Here is a 27,464-nt window from a genome sequence, read left to right on the forward strand (position 1 = left end):
TCATATGTATGTCTTTGGTTGATGAGTGCCAAGAGAGCAAAGAAGGGAAGAGATTGTCAAAGCGTTAAAACACGCCAACGCCAGGGAACGGCTGGCATCGTCCGGGTGTTAAAACACGCCCGCGCCAGTCAAAGAGTTAAGGACATTTCCTGCCCAACAATAGTCTCTAACGCCTCTGGTAGATGGGGGAAGCATTATAGATACCGCCAAGCCAGTAGATGCCGAACTCGCTGGCTCTGTCGGGACTGATGGTACACACCAATATCGGTAGGGTATAGAGACTGGTAGAATATCATAGAGGGAAGCACAATGGACCAATACTGGTCTCAGTGCGTGGGGAAACCCACCCCCTCTAATAACATAACATAACATAACATGGAATTATATCTCAGAAGATAGAACTCTTCAACTTAATTTTAATTTTTGTGAGTCCAATATAATTCACAAAGCTTGAATCAAAATTTTATCAGTTTTCTGAAACACTGCTGAAAAGGAAAAATTGGTATGTGAAAGAAAATACTAAACTTTTTAAGATATACAGTTTTTATTAGCAATATTTTTGGATATGGTAAATATTTAGTGAAATGCAACAAAAATTAAATTTTGTTCAGTATGTTTCTATTGTGAAATTAGCTTTACAAGGTCAGATTGTTGGTTGTAATAAATGAACATCAGGATGTATGGATATATATAATTCTCATCACCATAAACTCCCACAAATTTGTGTGTTCTGCTATACAGATCTGATATAGAAATAAAATGATGCTATGAATCCTGGGAAGCCATTTTCAGGATTGTAAAAATCTGGGAAAAAAAAATACTCTGAGAAGCACAGTTCTGAATTGAAACACTTATCATTGAGTACAGAGTTTGTTTTATGTTAAAGAAGTCAGACTTCACAGAGAATGAACTGTTGCAGTGGCATAACGCTACAGAACTGCTTGTTGGAGCGTCATGAGTTCAGCAGTAACCAAGTGCTGACATTCAGCCATGCAGGTGTTGGCAGTGGAACGTACTTCTGTCCATTCCCAGAGGGCAGTAACAAGGAAGTCACCTGTTTCTACACATCAGGCGTGCTGGCATGCAGGCTGGGATGGGGAGTGGAGAGCGAGGAGCATCAAGGAGGGGGTGGGAAGATACTGGCACCTCCAGAGAAGTACTGGACCAAAGGACGGAGGTTGATAAATCTTTACTAATTATGTAACTAAACAAATCTTGCAAAAAATTAATAGTAGAGGAGCAGAGTAAATTAGAACTTAGATTTTCATTTATGATGGGATATTGGAACAAAATAATAATTTTAATTATTTGGGATATAACATATCCTATGAAGGAAAGAAGGATTTGGATGTAAATTTGTAAATTTTGTCACAATACTAGATCTTCAAACCACCATTAATTTATAGGCATAAAACAGTATGAATTTATGACACCTTCTCAGCCAACTGTATCTTATGGTACTGAATCACAGACAATAAGAAAAACTGACAGAGAAATAGAACCCACAGATTTTATTGACGCATTTGCTTCTCTAAAATCACAAAATGTTAGTCTGTATTTTTAGTTATTATAGTTAGTTAGTTATCGGAGGGGGTGGGTTTCCCCATGCACTTAGACCTCTCTTGGTCCATTGTGCTTCCCTCTATGATATTCTACCAGTCTCTATATCCTACCGGTACTGGTGCTTACCATCAGTCCCGCCCAGCCAGCGAGATCGGCCTCTTACTAGCTGAGTGGTATCTATAATGCTTCTCCCATCTACCAGAGGTATTAGAGACTACTGTTGGGCGGGAAACATCCGTAATTTTACTCAGTGGCCTCCTTTGGAGACATGAGGTTCTTTTACGTGCCGTAAAACTACGACATGGGACCCACGGCTTAAAGTCCCTCCCGGAGGACTTGTTCCCTGAATTTTTCTGCCCTTAAAAATTCGACGACCTCTGCCGGGTATTTAAACCTGCGTACTACGAGTCATGAGGTGGGAATGTTACCTCTAGACAACGGAGGCTGCTTAGTTATTATAAGAAATAGAACAAAAATAAAAGAATTGTCATAACCTAATTTCTAACAGGGGCCTCCATATTTTGATTACCCCAGTGCCCCTACAACTATAAGTCAAGCCCTGCTAATACTGGGAAGGACGATGAGGATGATGATGATGATGAGTAGGTAAGGAATTAAGAGTCAGCTGTGGCATATTTCAAGGTACTAATTCTTGCCTTCACTTTGACAGATTGTATCAGACCACAGAACCCTCAATCAGGACACCTGGTAAATTGTCGAAGATTCAAACCAAGAACCTCCTGCAGCACCAGTCTCCCTTCTATCACTGTTAGCATACTTTCCACATGTTATCTCCACAGGGACAGTTGTACAGACCTGATGGCATTGCTTGGTGCAGAAGGTGCCCTGGACATTGAGAAACTGCGGGAGTGGGCAGAGAAGTCACAGCTTGACCCAAATGATCCCAGCAATGCTTCTTTCTTCTATTTCATCAAGGTACGGGGTGTAACACTGGGGAGCAAAAACTTAAAGGAGATGCTTCTCCTCCCAATAAGTTTTGAACACCTTTGTAGATGCTTATTGTACTTAATTTCTTTCAGATCCATATTACAGTTCTTACGCGTGCCATTCTACCAGATTCCATTTATTTTGTTTGAGTTTCAGAACAGTTGAACATGTAATGTTAGATGGGAATTTACTTCTAAAAGTGTCAGGCTTATCTTTGAGCTGTGCCTTCTTAAACACACTGACCCACCATCAAGATTGATGTTGCATAGCTTACTCTTCATCTTCGAAGATGGGAGCTACATGTTCCTTGAAATGTCTGGCTCTCTCTGAACTACACAGTTTTACAACCTAAAAAACTATGCTCAACCAGACATTTGTTACATACAGATATAGAAAATCGCCATTAAGAAATATGGGTGAGAGATAATGGAGTTGGTGTGAAACTATTACTGAATTGGAGAGAGAGGTTACTGTTGAAGGCTTATATGAACACAGATATGTACCTTGCACATTCCTTAAGAGGGAATTATTTGATAAGCTGAATAATTGTCTACTGGTGAAGGAAGACTGTGTATAACTTGTATGATACAGCTAGAACTTTGTTATCTGCTTCACAGGAGTAAGGGATAGGACAGTGGTGATATAGGGAAGTGTATTTCTTGTCACGTTCCTCTGTTACTCACAACTGTACAGTTTGTAATGCAAACATATGCATTGCAGAGAGTCTCTCTGTTCTGGCTGTGTAATATCTTACATTTCCCTTCCTTATTTACTCTCAGATTATCCTTCATGCTAGTCATAATCAAAATGAATTGAGAGAAGTACATACAGAAAGCACAGAGGTACTTGACACACTAATTAAGAAACTAACATACTGAGGGTTGCCTTTCCCACTACCTACGTTAAGCATGGACAGGATGATGCAGTAGTTCACTATGGCTGTAGCCACATTGGGCAAGTTATAACATGAAATTCATAAATACTTGATAATGTTTTGGCTTTTCTCTGTTCCAGGAAATACAGTCATTCGACTGGTTGAATCATGATGAAGCATCATCAATTTGCATGCTGCCCTAACACATCTATAAACTAATAAAACTTGTTCATGTTAAATCTGTTAAAAATTATCGTAAGATTATCTCGTAGTATCTGTATGTGAGTCTTTGAATGTCTTACTGCATATTATCAATGATTTACAGAATGCAGGTATGGGGTTCAACACAGAACCAAACTACTTTCGTTTAGATCCACTGCAGGTAGAGTTTGATTTCTGCAAAATGGAGGATTTGGATACAAATTCACGCCTGCGATTATTATGGCTGCGAGACCAGGGGGAGCCCGAGTTTCGTGGACTTCGCATTGTTCCACTTCGAGAGAAAGAGATACCAAAGGATGTATTTAAGGTAAATTTGGAAAACCAGACACAGACTCAAATTTAGCATGCCAGCTTTATAGCTAAAGTTAAATTGGGCAGAAAACTGGCTCTCCTTATTTTCCTTAATAGTGTTCAGAAAAGTGCTGAGAGAGTAGCTTACGAGTAGTCAGGGCTGCTTCGTTCCTAATTATTTGCAATAGAATCAGTATTAACACATTCACACTGAACAGGTTGGTTTGGAGGTTGTGCTCTAGACTTTTAATTTGGAAGGTGCCCAGCTTGAATCTTGGACAGGACACTAGCTATCTTGATTGAGGTTCTGCATGGTTTTCTACAGCCCCTCTCAGCAATTGTCAGGATAATACGAAACATATCGGGAAAGTAAAGATACAAACTCAAGAAAATATGTGTAAAGCATTTTTTTATTCACTTGTAGCACATTTAAAACACATCTTTATTTACTTTTCAACATAGTCATCATGGATCGCAATGCGCTTAGTGAGCCTCGGAATGAGTTTTTTTATTCCACTGTCATAGAAATCTCGTGCCTACCCCCTGAGCCACGCAGAACAGTTCTTGACACTTCTGGACATCGTTAATGAAGTTCATCGATGGTTAAACGTCTGTCAGCATGAATGTCTTCATCAATTTTTTGAATGATTTCGTCAGTGACAATGATGGCCTTCCACTCCTTATTTCATCATGAATATCACTTCTTCCTGCTTCAAATTGACAACACAATTTTGCCATGTTTTGCCCGTTAATAACATCTTCACTGTATGCAGAAACAAGTTGGCAATGAATTTCAGCAGCAGGTTCTTCTTTCTTGTGAGGAAATCAAATTACTGCACGAACCTCACATTTGGCAGGATCTTGAATTAACACGGCCATTTTAAACATACACTGTGAGCACCAGGTTGCCATGACTGTGGCCGGTGAACTCTGCCTATTCATATGGTTCCCCTCTCACATGGCAGCACTGCCATTTCTGGAAAAAATATGTTCCTTGCATTTTTACTCGACTTGTATTTTTACTTTCCGCATATTTCTCGTACTTCAGTCAGGCCACAACTGCTCCCTTCCACAGCCTTTCCAATGCATCATTTATCTATCATCCAACCATCTGACATTGTAGAGTCTCAAAACTGAAAGAACTGTTAAATAACCTATGGAAGAAAAATACATTTATGTCAAATGTAACCCGATACTTCCCTGTCTATACAAGATATGTTTTGTAGTAGTACATACTGCAATATGTAACCTTTAAGCTCATATAACTTAGAATATATTTGGGTGATATTCTTAAATTTTTTGTGCTGATCTCATAACATATGTAGTAATATCTAAAGGATGGTATCACAGTGGTCATGGTCAATGTATGGTCCTGGAATTTGCCTGGAGGGATTGGATAAAACCACAAAAACCCCCAGATGATGTTCCAGCTGAGATTCAAACCAAGCACCTCTTGATTATAGGTTAAGAGCATTACTGCTATGCCAACACATTCAGTACCAAAGATTTTGGTTAATATTGATTCTTCTGAAATATCTTTTTATATTTTATAATCTTTCTAAGTGTTTTTTTTTTTCAGTTCATTTCATGAATTTTATTGCAGTAAAAATTAAGTTGTTTGTTCGGGTTTAGTTTATGTAAGTCCTTATTCCTGTGTAATCATTCAGTATGTATCCATCAGGTGTATGAGAAGCGCCTGATGAGTACAGATCCACATGTGGAAACGCTGTCCTCCGATCAACTGGAGTTTCATCGGGACTGGGGCCAGCAGTTCCTACAGAAAGTGAGACAAAGGGTCCTGAAGCAGTGTCACCTCGCCCAGCAGCATCGCCAACTGCAGGACATCGTAATTGAGGACCAAGTGCCAGACATAGGGTAAATCATGCCATACCAACTTAAACTCTAAACTGAAGAATGTGTATAGGGTTGCTTGAGCCTATTGAAACTGCCACAGATATATTTGTTCTTTTCACAGAGAACAGAAACTGACCAATTATGGGGAGACTGTGTTCTGTTCATCTCCAAAACTACTGAAAAAATTACAGTGAAATTTTTTTATTGGAACTGAACTGTTCACACTGTCGCGCAGTGTCTGTAGTGATGTTTCATGACAGCTGATTTTCATAATTCATCACATAGATATTATATCCAAATTTCTTTTAGCACAACATTTGGAGAACAAATGTGTGTGAATAAAGGCATTATTTCTGAACCTGAATTTCTTACTGTGGGGCAGAGGTAACAGGCCATGGGGACCATAGAGTTGTGAGGAGTTAAGGCTCCCAAATTTTCTAGACAATCGGCTAACAGATGGTGGTGAGGTTGTCAGCCTTACACACCAGCTACCCTTTATCCCCAGAAAGATTCCTGGTACTCATTTGTGTTAAAGGCTGAGTTGACCCACAGGCCATAGTGTGGCTGGCTGGAACGATTAGGTCAATTGAAAAATTGAATGATCTAATTGGGAATAGAACCTGTGACCTTCTAGGTCATAGCATAGTGTCTCAGCCAACTACGCTACCATATGCCCCCTCTTACTATGGGGCTGTATGTAAAACATGCAACATGCATTTCTAGTTGGCAGACTGTTCTGTCTATAACAACTTTGTAAAGAAATTGGATGAAGTACATTCATTTTTGGAGCAGCACTCAAGCTAACAACAGGAGCTGGGATAGCTCAGTCAGTATAATGATGGGCTGCGAGCTGAATGGCCAGGGTTCGCTTCCCGGTAGGGGGAAGAGACTTTTCTCTACCCCACAGCATCCTGACTGTCTCTGGGGCCCACCCAGCCTCCTATCAAATGGGTAATGGGTGTTCTTTTCTCATAGGTAAAGAGGTCGGGGCATGAAGCTGACCACTCACCTCTGTCTAGTGCAGAGATCAGGAATGGTGGACCTATATCTCTACTCCCTGATGTCTTCATGGCTTGGTGCTTAATTAAGCACAGGGATAACTTTACATTTATCAGATTAACAAAATTTACTCACACAGGACTCTTGGACTAACTTTTATGAAATGGCTGCAACCTAAGAGGCCTCTGCGACCCACAAGGAGGGAAAGGAAGAAGGTCACAATGCAGAATCTGGCAGGTCAAGAGGTCAAGGTCATTGTGAATGTGATTCATGCATTTGAAGTTCCTGTGAGAAAGGATGTGGACACAGTGGGAGGAGGTCAGCAAGGCTTGCGATTCTCAATGGTTCCCGTACGTCCATTTGTGGAGGTGTCATTTCAGGGAGTCAGTATGAGGACAACAACTGCAGAAGGTGCAAACCCCACCTGGAATCAGAATTTACAGTTGCCTTTGAAGTAAGTCAGAGTTGATCATTATTTTCATAGTTCAGGCTAGTTAGCCTGATCTGATTACAAATATAATTGATATGTTCTCTTTTGAGAATTTGTAAAATGTAACTGTGCTAGTAGGAGCCAGGGTAGCTCAGTCAATATGGTGGTGGGGTACAGGCTGGATGGCTAAGGTTCAGTTCCTGGCAGGAGGCAAGAGATTTCTCTCTACTCCACAGAGTCCAGACAGGCTATGGGGCCTATCTAATGGGTACTGGGGGCTCTTTCCCTGGGGTTAAAGTGGCCAGGATGTAAAGCCGTCCAATCACCTCCATCTAGTGCTAAGCTCAAGAATGGTGGAGCTATACTTCAAGTCATGGCATGGTGCTTAATTAACTAATCACAGGGAAAACTTTTACATTAAGTTAACTATGAAAGGGGGAAGGAATGTTGAACCAGTCAGCACTTTTAATATTTGAGTTATGAAATATATTATAGAAATAATGGAGATATGGATCAGAAACTTCTGCTGCTTTCATGGTACTGTAAATCATATGTCAAGTAAAAAAGGTAAGCAAGGAAATGTTCATGCTGTCATTCTGATGGAAATGGATTAAGATAAATCAAAAGAACCAATACAATTCACAGGCCACCAAATGGTGATTACTCTCCTGGCAATCTCCAGTCAATTCAGGACAGCTTGTACCTTCATCTGTTTGATGAGATCGTAGTTGACTTGTTGGAAGATGATCGAATGAGAGAGACCAACATCCATCAACGACTTGAACGAAACTGGCTGGGGAGTCTGCAGATCCCATTCTCCACCCTCTACTTTAATTCAAGGGTAGGTGAATGTGTTATGATAATGGAACTTTAGAATCTGTTGTCACCCTCTGTCCTTCCTTAAGAAATACAGATTCAAATATGTATTATTATTATTATTATTATTTGGAGGGGGTGGGTTTCCCCATGCACTGCGACCATTTGTTGATCTATTGTGCGTCCCCCTTTTAATTATTCTAACTAGTTGCCATGCCCTTCCAATACTGGTGTTCGCTATCAGCCCCGTTCTGCCAGCGAGGTTGGCCCTCTCTGGCAGTGGTCCCTGATACTTCCCCATCTACTGGAGGAATTGGAAAATACTTGGGTGGGAAACTTTGCCTAATTTTGCTCAGAGGTCTCCTATAGACTTGAGGATCTTTTACGTGCCATAAATCTATGACACGGGACACACGGCTTAAAGTCTCTCCCAGAGGACTTGTTCCCTGAATTTTTCTGCCCTTAAAAATTCCACGACCTCCGCCAGGTCATGAGGTGGGAACGTTACCCCTAGACTACGGAGGCTGCTTTCAAATATGTATAATTATACCTATTCTGTATGTGTCTGAAGGTGTTCCAGAACAAAGTATTGAGGAATTAATTATCTGGTTTGTTAGTTACTTCGTTACTCGAGGCACAATAGATCACTGTGGTCGTGGTGCAAGGGCCAAGAAGGCCCACCCCTTATACATTCATTCATTCATTCATTCATACTTGGTTACTTAATTATGAGTATAAGTGCTTAATTACATCTATTTTGTCACAGCTGTGATAATTTTCTGACTGTATCATATTGCTGTGTGTTTCAGATTGAGGGAACATTCAAGTTGTACTCTCCACCGATCTTGTTGGGCTATGAGAAGGAGTCACACCATCGTCAGTTCAGTGTTCTCACCATCCCAGGAGACAATCAGCCAGGCTTACCCCAAAGAGATGCAACTTTCCTCAGCCTGTTCATCACAGTTCAACCTCCCCTGAACCCTCCAGAGCCCTTCAAGGTTCCATGTTGATGCTAAAACAGTATAAATAGAACTAAGTATCACATAGGATTTATGGAGATAAAGCTCCTCTTATTATTAACCTTAAATATTAATGATTTAAGTCACTGCCTATTCCTTAAGGTGAATGTAGTCCTTACGATGCTATGATTGGATTTTTGGTTAAAAAAATTAATGAAATTTCAGCATTGATGAGGCTGATTCTCTGTATGCAACACAACTGATATTCTGTATTGCTGGATGCAACTATAATATAATGTTAAGTGTTTCATTCAGAGAAATTACAGTTTAAGAAATTCATTTCCAATCAAAACCTACAAAATTAAAAATTTCAAGTCCTTTTTTTATATGTTGTGCCTTTTAAGGCTGACACTAAAACTGCTAAAATAAATAGTGTTGTGAAGTTGACTGGTTGGTTGTTGTTATGTTTTTGGCATGTTTGAAATGGCAAAAAAAAAAAAAAAAAAATGTGCCTATTAACTTTGCTGTATATGGCTTTTGGACTCAACTCAACCACTGGACGAATTTTAATGAAATTTAATATGGGGGGGGGGTTCCTTAAAATTTGCCAGTTCCAGTTAAAATCAGGTTACTCAATCATTGACTTTGTAAATTACCCCTTGGCTTTACAGTCCCCTAAGAACCTTGGTCTCCTTTACAAGATATCCCTATCCTTCTAAATTATTTGCTTTTTACCTCCATTTCTTCACTCTCAGCTCTTGTTATTCATTCTCTACATCATCCAGCCATCTCAGTCTGGACCTTCCTACTTCACTCTACCCTATGCTTACTTTAAGAACGTTTTGTTGGCCACCTGAGTCGCTGACACAGACTTTAATATCAAATCTTTCTTCAGCCCATCATTAGAAAAAGGTGGTGGTCAGCTTCATCCTCTGACAGTCCTAACTCCCTCAAAAGGTATTGCTAGTACCAGCGGTAAGGTAAATTTGTCCCTGTCCTTAGTTAGTTAGTTATTTAGAGAGGGTGGGTTTCCCCATGCACCGCGACCAGTTTGATCTATTGTGCTTCCCTCTATGATATTCTACCAGTCTCTTTACCCTACCGATAAATGGTGCGTACCATCAGTCCCGCCGAGCAAGCGAGTTCGGCCACTTGCTTAGNCTTAGTGGTGTCTATAATGCTTCCCCCATCTATCAGAGGCCTTAGAGGCTATTGTTGGGCGGGAAACGTCCTGGAATTTGGCTCAGTGATCCCCTTTGAGAATGTAAGGTTCTTTTACGTGCCGTAAAGTTATGACACAGGACACACAGCTTAAAGTCCCTCCTGGAGGACTTGTTCCCTGAATTTTTCCGCCCTTAAAAATTCGACGACCTCCGCCGGGTATTTGAACCTGCGTACCACGAGTCATGAGGTGGGAACGTTACCTCTAGACTACGGAGGCCGCTTCCCTGTCCTTAACTAGTTAAGCACTATGCCATGAAGGTGTATGGGGGAGTGGATGTATAGATCCACATTTTCTTGACCTCGGCACTAGTTGGAGGTGAGTGGTCAGCTTCATGCCCCTGCCATTTTACCCCCAGGGAAAGAGCCTCCAGTAGCCACTGGATAGGAGGTTGGGTGGACCCCAGAGCCGGTCTGGATGATGTGGAGAAGTGAAAATTCTTAACCCCACCGGGACTTGAACTCTGACCCCCAGGTCGTCCAGCCTGTAGCCAGTCGCTATACTGACTACGCATTCTGCCCAGTGCTCTGAATGTCAAAATGAAGTAAGTACCAGTGGTATGGGATGATATAAGGATCTATAGCTCCTCTGGACAGCACAATGGAAAGAAGAAACCAGTGCCTTTGCTGGGAGTCAAAGTGAATGATGCCATTTCTAGCTGAACTGTCATGGTGTGAACAAGGCAAAAATCATTTAAAACTTTCCTGAAAGTAATGCTTCATATCAAGCAGGCTCCTGCAAAATTTTTATCTCTAGTAATTTTTATTGTGTGAGCTTCACCTCAACCTCCCCTTCTGTGCGAATTTTGTTTTACTAGGAGAAGTTGGAGAGTAGTGAGTTGCCATTCATGGAGGAACACCTGGAAAATTGGGAGCTGCAGGTGGCTAAACAGTTTCCCCACAGAAAAGTGAAGACATTGGTCATTGACATCAGTGGGAAGTCTGTCTGCATCACCAGGTTCTTCCGGCCCCTTGCCCCTCCAGGTACATAAACATAAGTGTTTTTATGCATGAGAGGAGCACATTAAGATGATTTAGTTTGGGTTGAAACATATCAGGGGAAGGATATAAGATGTTTGTAATGCTGTATTAATAGCATTACTAAGAAGTGTAAACACAGTACATTTGATGGTGGGACACAACAGTGAAGATTCCAAATGTAAAAACATGAGTATTGTAGCATGTAGAGCCATTTCTAGACAACAGCTTGGTAAACACGTTCCCATGGCAGTGGATACACATACAACAGTAGAGGTATTTTTGGAAACGATGTTTTCTACTCAGTACATGCAAAGGAGTTAAGAGGCAAATAATTGGGGCAACCAAGTCAGTTCTGTACGGGAGGCTGTGAAGAAAAGAGTCAGTTGGAAGGGAGCTGCTGCCATTCAGAGAGGACTTGAGCGCAGAAGCTGAAGAATCTCCACTGTTAGAAGCCATTACCAGGGAACAGCTGGTGAAGGCACAGCAGACTGGGAAAGACTTAGCATGTGCTGTGGTGATTTGTGAAGTGCAGACATTGGTGGTGGCGCTGTAATTACTGGTAGTTCTAAGTTGTGCGTATAAGTGGTCAATAAATCTCCTGAGTACACTTGAAGCCAGAGTACTCAACAAATAAATAAAATTTAGTGAAATTTCCATTGAAAATTCATTGGGAAAATTTGACAGTTCCCATCTGTAGCCACAGTTTCCACAGATAACTTCCAGTGATCCATTTGTATTCATTACAGCTGTTGAGGGACACGCTGAAATTGCATTTTTACTGAAGATATCATTGGAACTTGAAGAGTTCTGGCAAGACAGTTTAATAGAATAAGCATAACAACAGCAGTCTAGAGGTACCTTTCTTCTGCAAAGTTTGACAATGTAATCGCAGCTGATGACACTGTCATATCAATGGAAACACTGTTGTTTATTACTGTTACATTCTGAGCCTATTGTAACTGAAATTAATTTTGGCATTTGATAACCATGGAAATGACATTTTGACAAACATTACAATACACACAGACCTGCCCAGATTAATTATTTATAGGTGACTGCATGAACTATATCCTTTGAGATGATGTAATGTTATAGCACTAAAAGCTATCCTTCTAAATCAAACATATGGCAAACTGATACCCAAAGAGGATGGGTCAGTGTATTGTGATATGTAGGCCTGTTTCTAAGAAGCAAGTTTGCAAACACATTTCCGTGGAGATACAACTCTTGGACACAAACCATCGCTGGGTGTTAAAAATGTCCATGAATGCTAGAATGAAAGTTGTAAGACTTTTGGAAAGCAGCTCGTTGCTGTGGAATCAACAGGCGTGTCCATGGATACGGGCAAGCAACAAACACTTCCTAGGATACTGCAAAGCTATATAAGTAGCATTCAGATAAGAACTGGGGCATTTGTAAGTCAGTCAATAGCATTTGTACATTAGAAGGCAGCCATGAAGTAACCCGGACCAAAGTCAGAACAGTAGAAGACGGACTAGAAGAGAAATCAATCACAGTTCAGTCTTACGCAGACATTTATTGTGAATCGTTGTAAACTGATTGTGATTAAAAGAGTGCCTGTAAAAGAAGGCATCAATAAATCCAATCATCCAATCCCAAACACATCATTATTAGTCACGGAGCCAGAAACATGCGACAGTATTATAGGAGTTCTGAATGTGAAGTAAGGTTTAGATTTCTGTTTAAAAAATATTTACTTTAAGATTCATCCATGAAACAGTAGAGTTACCAATATGAAATATAACACAAAAACAAACAAACAAACTCCATGGTCTGTAGTCTGCAAGCAAACTATACCGACCGACCAACTGACCGACCGAGTGCTTGTTGGCGAAGATAGTACCAACTTTTGCGGATAGAGGGCGTCACGTGGTCAGCACAACGGATCCCCACGGTCATTAATCTCGGTATCCTAGACTGGAGGAATATACCACTGTAAGCAAACATTTGTTCTATTCCGGATGGAGGAACACTTTGTCTTAATGCTTCTAATTAGCTTACTTGTGTAATTAACATACAGCACGCCATTTTCTCCACCTCCATTCTGCATGATATCACTGTATAAACTCAGTTTCTTCTTTGCGGAAAATCATGCTGTCATCTAGTGACTGGGAAGAACAAAATTGAAATGAGTGATCATTACTTGGCTTCATCCAAGTATCTGTAAGGCAGTTCATTGCAGTTTTCACATTTTATTTCCCAATACAAGATATTCCACATTAGGAGCATATTTCATATATGTTATCTTTCCTGTACAGTCACTATAGCTGTATTGCATTGTTCTAGTGCTGCTAGAAGGAGAGCCGATAACAGAGGAAATGGCTGCACGCTTTGTGTCAATGATACCTATGATAGCTGGCAGCACTCTCTTTCCAGGGCTGTTTGACATCTGGCTTACGTGTGATGTAAGTAAACTCAGTACTTATTCTCCATTTCAAGTTGGTTTGATTCATAGATGCAGAAAATATTTATAAAAGAGCATGTGCGCAGTTGTGTTACTTTACAGAGGCCAGTGAATGCTAACTATGATGGAAGCTTTGCTAAGTCCACTCTCACACACTTAACTCTAAGTGAGTGTTGGGGCCTGTTTGCTGATATCTGTATAATAAGAGGGTGAATGCAAGGAATTTGGCATGGTGATACTAACGATCATAACAGCACCAGATGTCATATGCTACTGACATTAAGTAAACTGGAGTAGAGATAGCTTAGTCAGTACAGTGGCTAGGCTACAGTCTATAACTCAGGTGTCAGAATTCAATTACTCACAAAGGTAAGAGATTCTTCTTTCTTTCATACCTTCCAAATGGGCTCTGTGCCTTCTTCAGCTGCATATTTAGTGGACTGTTTTCCCAGGGCTAAAGAAGTTGAATTGTGCAGATAATCTCTCACTTCCATCTAGTGCTGGCGTTAAGAATGCATGGAATTGCGGTTCCACTCCAATGCTTCTTCGTGGCATGATGCTTAATCAAGCACACTGATAGCTTTGCTTTCACCTGGCAAGGTAAAGTGGTGCCCAGTCAAACAAGAGGTACCGTCAGGTACAAATGTCTCTCTCGCTCTCTTTCCTGTTGCTCTCACTTTGGAGCACAAGGCACCCATGAAATACTTTGTTTCACTTCAGTTTCTTAATTCTAAGACAGTTGGTAGGACTCCTTGGATGGAGATCAGCCTGTCACAAGGCCTGTACCTACACAAACACAGAATAAACACAGACAAACATCCATGCCTTCGGTGGGATTCAAACCTGCTGTCCCAGTGTTCGAGCAGGCAAAGACAGTTCATGCCTTAGGCTGTGTGGCCACTGTGATCAGCAGTTACAAATCTAATGGTACATATTTGCATGACCAGATCTGCATATATTTCCTATAAACTAGGAACCGTCTCCATAAACAAGGAGCCAGGATGGAAGCCAAGTTACAGTGTTGTCTCACTGTATGCGAGGAAACACATAGGTCAGTCTTGCCCAGTTTCTTGGGATTCACAATATTTCAAACTCTGCACATGAAGTGAGACTTCATTAATATTTTTCTGTCACACTATTTCAAATTTACATAAAATATGACCACACTATACTCGTACTTTGGATGAAAAATTTGCTGGTTTTAAAGGAGAACTGAAACATCTACATGTAAGTAATAGTCTTGTTTGTTTTGTGCTTGGGAAGATCTCTACACACAATTGCTGCGGTATGGGGATAGGACAAGCAAATAAAAAGGACAAGAAATTAATAATGAGAGAAGGAGGTAGGAAGATAAAGGGACAGAGGAATGGGAGAGCAGATGCAAGGGAGCTTCTTTAATATAAAGAAGAGGAAGAAAGGAAGAGGTAGTGGAATGCCAGTAGGACAAATAAAAGAGATGGGAAAGCAATAAAGGGAGAAGAAGATGGAGATATGAAAGTGATAAAGGAAAGGAAGAAATAAATTATTTCGCTCTTTTATCTTTGACAGGTCAAAGAAAGAAAGAAAGAAAGAAGATATTAGTCATTATGAGAATTTTAGATGCCATGATGATTTGTCATGATTTGTGTAGGCCCATGCTTGATAACATGTCAGTAAATCTTATAATAATTAATGGTTGATATTTCTCAGCAGATCTGCAGCCGCTCTGCCGATGGTGCCTGTAAAGTTGCACTGAAAGTATCTGGAAAAGAGGCATGGCTTTACATCATATTGGAATGCATGTTTATACTCGCCTAACTGCAACTGATTGAAGGCTTTGCTTTTCAGCAAGTCGTGCGTCTGTTATCTGGCGACTCTGAGGACCATGCAGTGTTACTCTGCTGTTTCCTTATGCACCTTGGTAAGAAAGCCTGGTTGCTGCTTGGTGTGGGGATACCACACGGGCCGACTGCATATGTACTTACAAGGGAGGAAGAGCAACACAAGTTCAGTTACTGGCTATGGGATCCTTCCTCTGGCCAGAAGTATAGCATTCAGGATAGCTTCTGTCCTCTACAGAAAGTGTTCTGTCTCGTTAATGATGAAAATGTGAGTGTCTACTTCTCTCATTCCGATACGAGCGAGTGTGTTGAATAAGCAATCATGGGCCATGGGCTTAGGACTGACAACTGCTTTAGCAAAAATTTTAGTCTAAAATCCTCTGTGGAAGAGACCATTTCAGACATCTGGGGTAACTGGTCATTCATCAGACTGCCATTTCAGAGGCTGCATACAAACTCATTATGATGAGATAAGTATCTCTTTTGAGCACATGTTCTTTTCTCTGCTGCTATGAAATACATGTAACTTCTTCTCCTTTGGCTGTATGGTCCATTTAAGTTTAGCCTTTTCCTCCCTTTTGGGTTCCTGAACAAGTAATGTCTGGGGAGAAGTTGTTAATCTTTACCCAACCACCTTAACTTAGGAGGGCCAATGTTTTTCTGTCAAGGTGTCAAGGTGTTGGCTTCACCACATCTAAAAATCCCCCCTTCCCTTGGTTTCTCTGCAGGGGTTTTCCTTTCCTTAGCCAGAGAGTCTCTTTTGAAGGTGCCAGACACTTGTCTTTCACCCCACTTCGTCTGTCACATCTGTAGTCTCACCCCAGAATGTGTTGCTTAGGGGTCACCATGAGGCAGGGGAGCTAGGATTTGCCGGCAGAGCCCTACTTGACAGGTGGCGTTCTGGTACTTGATGGTGTGCAACTACTGGCATCAGTGCACCCCACCAGAGCCCTTTATTAGCCTTCAACCCCCAGTACATGTAACTACATTTTGCAATTTCTTGGATATATGTGTATTGCCTGCTATTCACTTTACTGTGAAACTCTGTGAACCGCTGGGCTGAGAGGGGAGCTGGCAGCAGAGTTGCTGGGAGTAAAAGTGTTCATAAGGCTCTTAGAGGAACTGATTGTGAAGGTGTGGACTGGATTTAGCTAGACTGAAATATGATCCTTTGTTGGTGAACATGGTTATGAATCATGTTCCAAAAAAACATGGAATATCTTCACCAAGTGAATGACATCATCCATTCAAGAAGGGCTGTGCGCATTGAGTTAGATTGCAGTAACAGTGCAGATTAATGTATCCTTGTCTGCCTGGCATTCACTTAGCCAGACCATTAGTAAATCTGTGAATGGAGGTTTTATGCCCACTGCATTTTACAGTTCAGGTTCACTGAGCAAGTTGCCTCAGGCACAAACACTCCTGTCTTATGCCTGATTCTCATCTCAGCCAGAACAGTGACTGTACTGACTGAGACCTTTTGTGGTTTTCCTCAGTTCCTCCAGATCAGTGCCAGGATAGTACTTTGAAACAGGTCATGAACACTTCCTTACACATCCCTTCCAGTTCATCATTCATTACTCATCCTAACACTATAGAGTTTGAGCTACTGACAGTGTTGCTATTAAGTATTACATCAGACTACATACTGTGGATGAGAAGCAATAGTTGCTTGGTTACAGTTCAGCCATCTTGACTTTAAGTTGGCTAGGATGGCAACATTTCTGATTTGTGTTTTGGAGACGCCTAGTTCAAATCTTGGCCAGGACACAGCCATTCTGACTGAAAGTTTTTTGTGGTTTTCATCAGTCCCTCCATGCAAGTGCTTGGATAGTAGCATAAATTAGGCCACAACCACTGCCTTCTACATCCTTTCCAATCATTTGACACTCCACAGTCTAAGTCACTGGCAGTGGTGTTAAATAAACTAGAAGCAAATGTAATCGCAATGAGCATTCAAATTTGAGTACTAAGTGGAACTTTTTTATGTGGATTGGATATCTAGATTTGGGTTAATGTACAGCAAGAGGAATTGCCATGGCGTACAAGATTTGACATAAGTCATCGTTCTGACTGGCGACCTGCCTTTGGACGCAGCATAGGGGCTCCTATGGGGAGTGTTCAGCCTGCATCGTTAGACTACACTGCCACTTCAGTCTCTGCCACACAGTTGCTGCAGGACCGAATTGAGAAGCAGCTGAGGGACTCTCTCATGAAGTGGAGAAAGACAGCAAGGTCACTCTTCTTAAGTTACTTTACTTATTTTTTCAGCCGGCATGTAAGGCCGACAACCTCACCGCCATCTGCGAGCCGATTGTTTAGAAAATATGGGAGCCTCAACGTCTCACAACTTTATAGGCCTCCACATCCTGTTACAGGCATAGCGTTACCTTTTATTTATTTTACAAACTGTGCCATACCTTAAGCAATTAGATGCTGACTTCTCACAGTAGAAGCTCGGATTCAATCCCAGGGCAGTCCATGTGAATTTATGGTGGTCAGACTGACATTAGGGAAGATTTTGCTTCAAGTACTTTGAATTCCTTCTGCCAGATCACCATTTCACCAATGCTCCATCTTTATCTGTCACTGCTCTTGGGGTGTGCAATAGGCCTTACCATCCAGCATGATATAGCAACCTTTGCCTCTGACTTCTTACATGGACAGGGGATTATAATGAGGGTTAAGCTTACAGACTGTTGTATCCAAATGGATTTGTCTTGTTTCCCTCCTGCCACTAACTTCTGAATAAACCAAACAGTTTTTAAACAGTGAACCAGATCTACAATGGAGTGTCTCAGACCCAAATGTAGGAATAATACTGTCTGTCTAAAGCAGCCATGTCAAACATGCGGCCCCCATAGCCACAAAGTGCAGCCCCTCAACTTTTAGAGCTAATTGATATTAAAATCAATATTAAAATTTTAGTAGAAATATTTTTTGTAAAGACAATTTTCCAACAGACCAGAAGAAAAGAAGTCTCATGCAGACGTAAATTAGCAGCCTGCATGAAATTCAATGTTTTGCTATTTCTAACATAACTTCTTGTGTAATCTCTCTTTTTACATATTGAAAAACTGTTTGATACTTGTCAAAAATGGCATTTTCTTGCTTTTTAAAACTAAGATATGTGACTTTAGGTAATTATATTGAAATTATTCCTAAATAATAAATAGAATTAAATTTCCTTGTATGAAAATCTAATGTATATTTCTATTTTGAAGTGCGGCCCTGGACTATTATTTGTAGGGCTGAGGTGGCCCTCTGTACAAGTTGAGTTTGACATGCCTGTCTAAAGTATCTTTGGGGGAGCATCATCAACAGTCAGTAATGTAGATGGCTACTTCACTATTATAAGTCCTTGATCCCTGTGATTTCACAAATGTTTCTTTGCTTCGTGGTGAAGTATTGAATACAGGCGATTTTAAAATTTTATTCAGTATAGGTCGTGTTTGCAGTTCTTTCAATATTTCATTTCTTTTATGGTTCATGCATGTGTATTTTGCCATTCGTCTCATAAAATTCATTTCAGCAGTTGTAATTTGCCTTTGTCTTTGTTGCTTTCATTGTCCAGCATTCACTCACATACGTTGATAAAGCGAGGGATTATAAATTTTTATTCTTATGTTCTGTGTCAGATTCAGCAGCATGCTTACCCATGTTATATATGATTATATTTGAGTGCAGTAAATGCTATATTGATCAAAAATTTCTTTCTAATTTCAAGAAATTTTCATGTGTTACTTGAATGAATTGTGTAGAATTAAAACATAAGCGACATCATGTTCCATCTCTCAAACCATTTATCAGATTGAAATAAATTTGGTATTATTTCCCTTCAGTAGAAACTGTAATGAACTGATCACTACAGACAGTTACTCCAATTCTATTAAATCCTGGAAGATTACAGCTTCTGGGATGTGATGCCATGGCTAATGGATCAGTTTGGCGGAACCCACTGCCTCCATATTCTACGCTCAAATGGAAGTAGTAGGATCCTTCCGAAGGTTGGTAATGATCTGACTACAGTGAGAGCCCCACTTAAAGGTTTCTTTGAGAACCAATGGCTTTGAGCACTTAAAATGAAGAACATCTTAAACGGAGGAAAATCTTAACTCGCAGAAGACAGTAATCTTCATTGCAACCACTGTGAAAACCTCAAACCTCACATATTAAATCCTTGTATACTTTCACTACCATATTTTCAGTCCGACAGATTATCTGTAGAAGTCCACAAGAGCGAATAATATTATGAGCATGTCTTAATTTGCTATGTAAAAATTTAATGCAGGACTCTGTGGAACCGTTACTGCATCGCTATCCTGCGCAAATTGCTGCCAGCATTAGAGCACGCCACATGGAAGCAGCAGAACTTGTCCACCCCTGACCACATTCAAGAGTTACAGCACATTCTGGGTTCCCACAAGGTGCGTGCAATGGTTCTGAGGGGTTACTTTAATCCTTATGACCAATCAATCACTGAACTAGCCAACAAACACATTAACTAAGCAGGCAACAGATTATCTGCCTAACTAGCTAACTATACATTGGAAACTAACCCTCTAATCCCCTGAAGACTTCTTTAAATTACACTCTGCCTGTTTTCACTGTGTGTTATTCCAGATGTGTGGGTTTCCTATCAACCTTCCCTACACCAATATGGAAGCAATTACAGAGGCTATGAAGGCTACAGGTGTCCATTACAACGAGAGTCCGGATGTAGAATTTGCGCTGGCTGTCTATGTCCACCCATTTCCTAACAATGTGCTGTCTGTGTGGGTTTATGTTGCATCCCTTGTCAAGCGGAGATGACATTCCATCATCATCTTCTGCTTCATTTCAGGTGAGTGAACATGATGGAGTACTAATCTCTTTGTCCAGAGTCCAGAAAGAAGCAAAAACTATTTACACTCAGAGTTTGTCTTGGGTAGTAATTTTAAATTGGCATGCTCCAACATTAAAATTGATTGAATATTACTTTATCCAGGGATGCAACACAAAGTTACCAACCTGCTGCCTCCATCTTCAGGGTAGAGGCAATATGCCATGCAAATGGAGGCAGAAGGTTCCTCTGAAATATTGATAACTGTCTACCAGCTCACATGGTGTCACATTCCATGTCTCAGATCACATAAAAAATGTTTGCTTCCCGAGCTGTTGATCTGCATCTTATAAGATGACTTGGGAACAAAATCTGTATAAAATGTTGCTGGGTCCCAGAAGAAGTTGGCCACTGCCGGCAGACGGATGACCTGCCATGCAGGAGTGGCATGGCGGAAGGGACATGGCCAGGACAATTTGGTATGAGGAGCTCAGAAGGGACGGATGTTTGGGAAGAGACACCAGCCAAAACCAGAAAGCATCACTGAAATATGGATCTAAGACTTATAATGGTGGCACACCTGGATCGACTGGCACCCTGTCACAGAGCTGTTTGGGATGAGTGGCCTTAAGGAGGGAGCAGCAGGAGTGGAAAAACTGACCCATGGGAAGGAGGGTGAGACTGATCAGAGATGTCACAATCATCACAGCCCTCAGAAAGGAATGGTGATACACCGATATGCTACTCAGGATGAGCAGCCTTAAGAAGGGAGCAATGTGCCATATTTACTCAAAGCAAGAATTTTGGAGACACAGAAATGTCTGATGCTAGGTAATGCCAGCACACAGCAACAGAGGAGGTGTCACGATATGAGATGTGACATGTACAGCCGTTACGATGGACCAATTGAGTAAACACGTTTCTGCATAAACGAATACATGCGACAATAGAAGAGCTGTGTTTTCTGTGCTGTGGGTTTATAAAAAGAACAAAGCAGATCGTTTAAGGCAGTTGAGTTCTGGAGTTGATTGTTGCAGCAGAGAATTGAGTGTCTCTGGAACTGGAAGATGGGAGAATAATTGAGAAGAAATGACAAGAAAGGAATTAGGCTGTGTAGAGACAACTTCATAGTGTTCTGCAGTTACAGTAAGACAGTTATAAATTGGTTGCCCAGATACAGCTAGCGAAGACTGAGAAGACTCAGCGTGTCCAGTGATTTGAGAAGTGTGTAGATCAGTGATAGCACTATAATTTCCTGTAGTCCCAAGTTGTGTGTAAGGTGTCAATAAAACCAAATCATCCAATCCAAAACCTGTCTAAGAGTCACGCATCTCAATATGTGATAACTGCTATGACAAATTGTACTTTGCCATTTTGTACCATTAATTGAAATGTCTTAATTTCTGCAGGCTGCATGAATGATCATGCTGATTGGCTGATACTTCTGCAGGAAGTCCATGTCCTTCAACAAGACATCCTATATTGGCTGAAGCCATCTTAACTATACAAGACACAAAGAAGTGAACTGATGAGATGTATGAAACGGTGTTACCTCAGTAAACATTATTTTTTTTAAATAAAATATAAATTCGTCTTGTGTTGCAAGACACATGACTTGGCTCAGGGTCAGGTACACATTACAGAAATGTTGCAACTTCTTGATACCCCCTCCAGGCCTAATGTTTCTATGTAAATGTTTGTTTCGAGCCCCAACATTTCAAAGTATTAACGTCTTATCTCCCAGTGACATCTGTTGTGAGGAAGTTGATTTGTTACTTGCCTTAGCAGTTACCAGACCCCTGGGCCAGAACCTGAAGAAGTTTCAGGATAGGGCAGAAGAGGAAGCTGACTAGTGGCCATATTGAGGACAGCACTTAACCTTTAGCAGTGGACATGGAGGCTTCCAATCTAAGGGGAGCTCAGAAGTTTTGTGTGAGATTTGACATCCTCATAGAAGTGGTTATGAAGACTTTTTATCATCTGGGATGTAATGTCATGCAGTCTGGTAGAAGTTTACTGAATTTTGAATGAACATAATTCCTCCTCCTTCAGGATCAAAGAGTAAGCCAAGCAGACACATAAGCATCAATCAGGGTCTGCTTGCTGGTTGAACTTACTCTTTGACCCAGAAGCAGAGGCAAAATGTTGTTAAAATACTACTAGACTACATAGCATGACATCTTGAAAGATAACAGTCTTAAAAAATTTTGTGCTTCAAGTTTTCAATAAACTGTATTTCTGGAAAGAAAAAGGGGTATTGTTAGATAGTCTGTGTGAATTTAAATTTTTGGTCATGAGGGATTTCTCAGTGAGAAGGTTAGGATGTTGAAAGGTCATGAAGGAGACCGTTTCTGTGCTGAGAACATTTTTGAGACGGACTTCAGTACCTGCAGTCACAGGATGACGATGGCTGGCACAGGGGACATACAGATCAACACTGGTTTCAAACCACAGTGAAGACCAGGAATTTCCCACACACAGAAAGTTTTATTTTATAGAGAGGTAAGGCAAGGGGAAAAGATGCATTGATAAATTTATAGGGCACCTTGCAATGTGAAGACTTTATAGACTAGTATGTTTCCAGATCAGGAAAATCATATTTTCAAACAAATTTGTTAGTTTGGTATACTGCTTGAGAACTTTGAAAACAAAATATTGAGTATATGAGTGCCCTGTTTAGTTATCCATATTAAAATATGACGAATTCAGAAGCCATTGGTCCTAACATCTGCGTCTGGTGAACCATACAGCACCTGTACTGAGAAATCTGCAGTGTTAATTAGAAATATAAAATTACATACTCTTTCAATCATTATTTATTACATCTTAATTATGAGGATATAACTTATAATTATGCTGACATTAAGAATGAGGAATTCCTTATGTTGCTTTGGTATTAAATTCAGTTTTATAATTAAAAGCATTGAATATCAACATGAGATACATTTCTTGCATACATATACTCTGTACCGTGCACAGTGAATGTTAGGAGCAGAGTTCACAATTTTGGTCAGCTGGGTTCCAAACCAGTGTAACCCACTACCAGGACAGACAGTCTGCATAACTGCATAAGCTTGCAGGTCCAGTGTGGTCCACAGAGCAAGTTTTTGGACAGTGAGAGGAATTATTTTACAGCAACACTGCACAGCACACAGCATTGCGAAGCAACAGATTTGAGACCAAGGTAACCCGTATAGACTCAGACTTCTGGCAGTGTACCCTGTTTAAAAGAATGAAGCTCTGATGACCCATATCACAGAGGGAACATTTACATTGTTACTGGAGGAAATGCCAGTACCTGACTGGCCAGGAAACCTTTCATTTGTTGCCTTCAATATGTTACATAAACAGACATGGAGTCATGTTACTGATGCTGATTTAGGCAAGGATATCATCAATAAGTCATGATCTTCTGAACAAGGTCCCATAACAAATTCTCCATTTTTGTTTACGTTCCTCAAGTGCTTCTGCCATGTGTGTCCACTCTCTTCTCACTGGCTTTTGTACAACTTCACTTCCTTCCCTGCTTTGCCTTTCCCTTAACCTCCACAGCAGTTGTTTATTCAGCACCCCCAATTTTGAAACTTTCATAAGAATTTTATAGTCAGCCATATGCAACCTATGTCCACACCAGTGTTTCTGCTTATCTGTTCTTTCTTTCAGACTGCATTGCTTTTTTGTAGTTCATTTAATGACACTGTCAGTAACTCAGTAGTGTAGAATGATAGGATGAGAGTGAAATGGAAAGATGTGAAAGGAAGTGGTTATAGCTTAATTTATGATACTATGCCACCATTCTCCGTGAGAGCTGATGAAAAACACAGAAACTCTGAGCCAGGATAGTTGATGTCCCAGCCAAGATCTGAAATGGGCATCTTATGAATGTAGGCCAAAAGCTCTTCTACTTGAACCGACTTTGTCAGTGCACTGCTTGTGGTCTGCTGATATTTCAATTGGGCCAGTTCCAAGTTTCTACTCCTTATGTCCGAGTCACATTGCGACTGACAGTTGGTCAGTCAGTAAGTCTTGGTGTCAAGCGCCATCTGGGGCTCATGACCAGATATTTATTACCTTTAACAGTTACGGTTTTGTTTTTGTGGGGCGCCCTCTCTGACGAGAGGACGGGTCTGACTTTTGTATGTGCTGCTGGCCCTTGCCAGCGCAGTCTTTCTCGGGTCTGAGTCCCTCGGGACTCGAGACCATATTTTACTGTCTCAGATTTGAGACTTCTTTTTATGTGAAAATAGGAAGAGTATATTGTGACGTGGATGGCGCAACAGGAAGTAGGGGTCTCGTGAGTGACATCACACCCTCACTCCTTCCATCATTACGCAATGCTCGGTAAACATCCCCTCCCCCGCGGTGACATAACAGGGGACACCGTTGTTGACATGAGGCAACAGGGAACAGTATAAAAAGCCAGCTGAGCAGTATGTGACGAGAGAGTGTGTGATCAGGAGGGACACAGTGCAGTTGAAGTCTAGCAGTCGCTGAGAGCAGAGGAGGTAATTGTGTAATTGTGAATTGTATAAGTGTACGAGTGAATGTGCTATAAATTTGCTACATCCAAGATGGCATAAAGTTGTGTGTCGCGCAAGACATACCCAACACGTGACAATTTGGTGTCAGAAGTATATAAAATAACATTAACTGCTCCTGAGAATTATAATTTTCAATCTCATACATACTTTGACAAAAACCCATGTCAATTACCCACTGTGCACTCGACATACATGGTGTTACAACAAACTAGATTTGTTTCCCCACATACAAGGATAGACCCAGCCTTCTACCTCACACATAGGTCACATTCGGCTATTCCTGTGACACTTGATCTACCCCAAATCACACATGACACTCCTATGAAGGTAACTTCTTTTTAACCTGTAAGATTCCAGAAATCCTAAGCAGACTGGCAGTAGCACATAGGGAATGCTGCAAGATACAAAGCTTCAGGCCGACAGGTTCTAAACCAGAGTTCTGTTTCATCTTGTGAGAATGAGGCAATCTTCTTTGCACTGCAAGCAACGTTTTCACAAGGGCTCCCATAACATCTGCATCCAGCCCAGCACAGGCTTTACTTACATGCCACAGAACTTGGTCCATGGTAGCATTGTCAAGCAGTGTCATTTTGCTGAAAGTGTCATGCAGGTCGTTGAAATTAGGTATGTTGATCAAAGATGTGGCACTTAAAGTGTGTTCATTAATGGCCTCTGTTTTAACAGTGGCACCTGTACCCAAATTTTCTACCTGACTTCTGCTGTCCCTTCTACAAGTATCACTTCCACTAACAGTGCTTTGTGAATTCTGAGAAACTGCTCGATACTGTTTGTGCCATTCCATTAATTCTGCACGATTTGCCACTCCACATGACAAAGGATCATGCAAGCTCTTTCCACTTTCTACTGCAAGATGCATTTGAAGGGCTTTTTCAAAAGAGCCCCCAACCTTTGTTACACATGGACTGAAATTAGGCATCAGTGCATGAGAAGCAGCAACGATGCAAAGTTTAATGGCACTCTGACAGGAGCAGGCATATTCTGTACTTAGTTCAGATGTTGGTGCATGCAGGATAAGTTGATAAATGTTTGGTATTTCTAACCAAGTACAGTCCACTTCAGGTTTTACATTGATTACAGTTTCTCTGGAATCCTCCCGCTGCAAGGGAAACATGGCAGTGTATATGTAATTTACTTCTTCTGGCAAGATGCCTTGTAGAACAGCAATGTTTAAAGATCTTAAGCGGAACAGTGTTAGGTCTGACAATATGGCTGAAGTTACAAGTAAAATTCTTTCATATTCACAGCCTTCAGTCCTGAGATTATTGAGAAATCTCTCTACTTCGCTCTGGATATCAATATCATCGAAACAACCACTACCTGGAGAGTCACTGTCACCAAGCATCAGAAAGTGTATTCTGCATGGACCAGACACTGACAGATTAATGGCAGGCCGACATAGTCTAGAGCCTTGCCGGATGAATGAGTCAGAAACTGGTCTAGACCCTCCATTCTTGTACTGACAGAGCACTGAAAAATCTTTCAGCAATGTCTGTAGTGTGCGCTGGGAATAAGACTGCATTTTCAGTTCCAGGGCACTGCCTGTATTAGACTGAATCCACTGACACAATAAGGAGGATAAGGAATTGCAAACGGGAGCTGGGAATCGAGTAGAAAAGAAAGTCTGAATAACTGTTTCAAAGCAGACAATTCTCTCTGTCAGAACACTGTCATTCACTGCAGGTAGTTCTGTTCTCTGGCACTGAAATGAACTCAGCTGCCTTCCTAGCATGCCTAGCTGTCTCGCCACATCTGTGGGATTGTCAAGGGATTTACAGTATTTCAACAGTGATGATGTCATTATTATGAAACTCTTTACACCATCTCCCAAAGATTCATGGACTCTCCTGGCACAGTCAATAAGCATGTGTTGTGCAGGTTGCTTGGGATCAGGCTCTGGGTAGATGGATGTTAAAATACTGTGGCCACTACGAGTAATGGTGAACTGGCCGGTGGGCTGCTGTACCATCACTGCTCGACCCTCTGGACCGAAAGCAATGGCCACAAGTTGCTCCAGCTCTTCAGCTGATGATACAGAGTCACACATTTTCACTCATAATTGATGATTCCTGTTGCAAAAATTATCATTATTTGACATGATTACTGGTAATCAGAAGTGGTGCTTTGTCTGTCACAATATACAAGTTAATACCTTTATTCATTGTGCCTTAACAAAATCTCTGCATTACTCAGAAGTACTGATAGAAACCATTTCCTAAACTGTTCAGTACATTTGGTCATTGACTTACACACACACACACGCACGCACGCACACACACACACACAAACGCAAAAGTTTTTGAAAATAAATTATAAAGATGATAAAAAGATTAGAAAGGTTAAAAAATACTGTTAATAAATATATGGCCGACATACGACCAGATCAACTTACGACCTGTCAGTCAGAACAGAAGTCAGTCATAAGTCGACAACCAAGAGTACTGCCATCACACTAATTTGAATGGGTTTAAAATAAGGGGGACAGCAGTACCTGTACAGACATTCAGACATGCAAGGGTCAGTATTGGAAATTACATGTGTATCATCCCTTAGATAAGTTCAGATCACTGCTGCTTGGAGGTTTGAACTGGGTGCTGCCTGAGTGCGAGTCATTATGCCAATTCCACGTTCTTTATACGGCATTCAAATGCAGGGAATTGATCAAAATTGCAGGCAGAAG

The 27,464-nt window shown here is 41.0% G+C and overlaps 2 protein-coding genes across 9 annotated transcripts in view; one reads left to right on the top strand and one right to left on the bottom strand.

The window, feature by feature from the left end:
* Positions 1-24,286, top strand: part of LOC111869092 (coiled-coil and C2 domain-containing protein 2A) — a 111,179-nt gene extending 86,893 nt beyond the window's left edge. For all 4 annotated transcript variants that reach the window (XM_033753285.1, XM_023860308.2, XM_023860310.2 and 1 more), the window contains 14 exons: positions 920-1,177; positions 2,364-2,499; positions 3,711-3,914; positions 5,580-5,773; positions 6,891-7,205; positions 7,827-8,022; positions 8,807-8,995; positions 10,996-11,161; positions 13,466-13,584; positions 15,411-15,671; positions 17,409-17,638; positions 19,695-19,830; positions 20,027-20,246; positions 21,635-24,286. In XM_033753285.1, the coding sequence (XP_033609176.1) occupies positions 920-1,177; positions 2,364-2,499; positions 3,711-3,914; positions 5,580-5,773; positions 6,891-7,205; positions 7,827-8,022; positions 8,807-8,995; positions 10,996-11,161; positions 13,466-13,584; positions 15,411-15,671; positions 17,409-17,638; positions 19,695-19,830; positions 20,027-20,215 (2,593 nt within the window). In that variant the 3' untranslated portion in view covers positions 20,216-20,246; positions 21,635-24,286. The remainder of the gene's footprint in view (positions 1-919; positions 1,178-2,363; positions 2,500-3,710; positions 3,915-5,579; positions 5,774-6,890; positions 7,206-7,826; positions 8,023-8,806; positions 8,996-10,995; positions 11,162-13,465; positions 13,585-15,410; positions 15,672-17,408; positions 17,639-19,694; positions 19,831-20,026; positions 20,247-21,634) is intronic.
* A 2,480-nt stretch (positions 24,287-26,766) lies between these two features.
* LOC111869098 (FAD synthase) overlaps positions 26,767-27,464 on the bottom strand; it is a 40,313-nt gene continuing 39,615 nt past the window's right edge. For all 5 annotated transcript variants that reach the window (XM_023860321.2, XM_023860318.2, XM_023860320.2 and 2 more), the window contains one exon: positions 26,767-26,853. The gene's annotated coding sequence lies outside the window, so the exon portion shown is untranslated. The remainder of the gene's footprint in view (positions 26,854-27,464) is intronic.

This window comes from Cryptotermes secundus, unplaced genomic scaffold, assembly GCF_002891405.2.
Source record: "Cryptotermes secundus unplaced genomic scaffold, Csec_1.0 scaffold546, whole genome shotgun sequence".
Lineage (NCBI taxonomy): Eukaryota > Metazoa > Arthropoda > Insecta > Blattodea > Kalotermitidae > Cryptotermes > Cryptotermes secundus.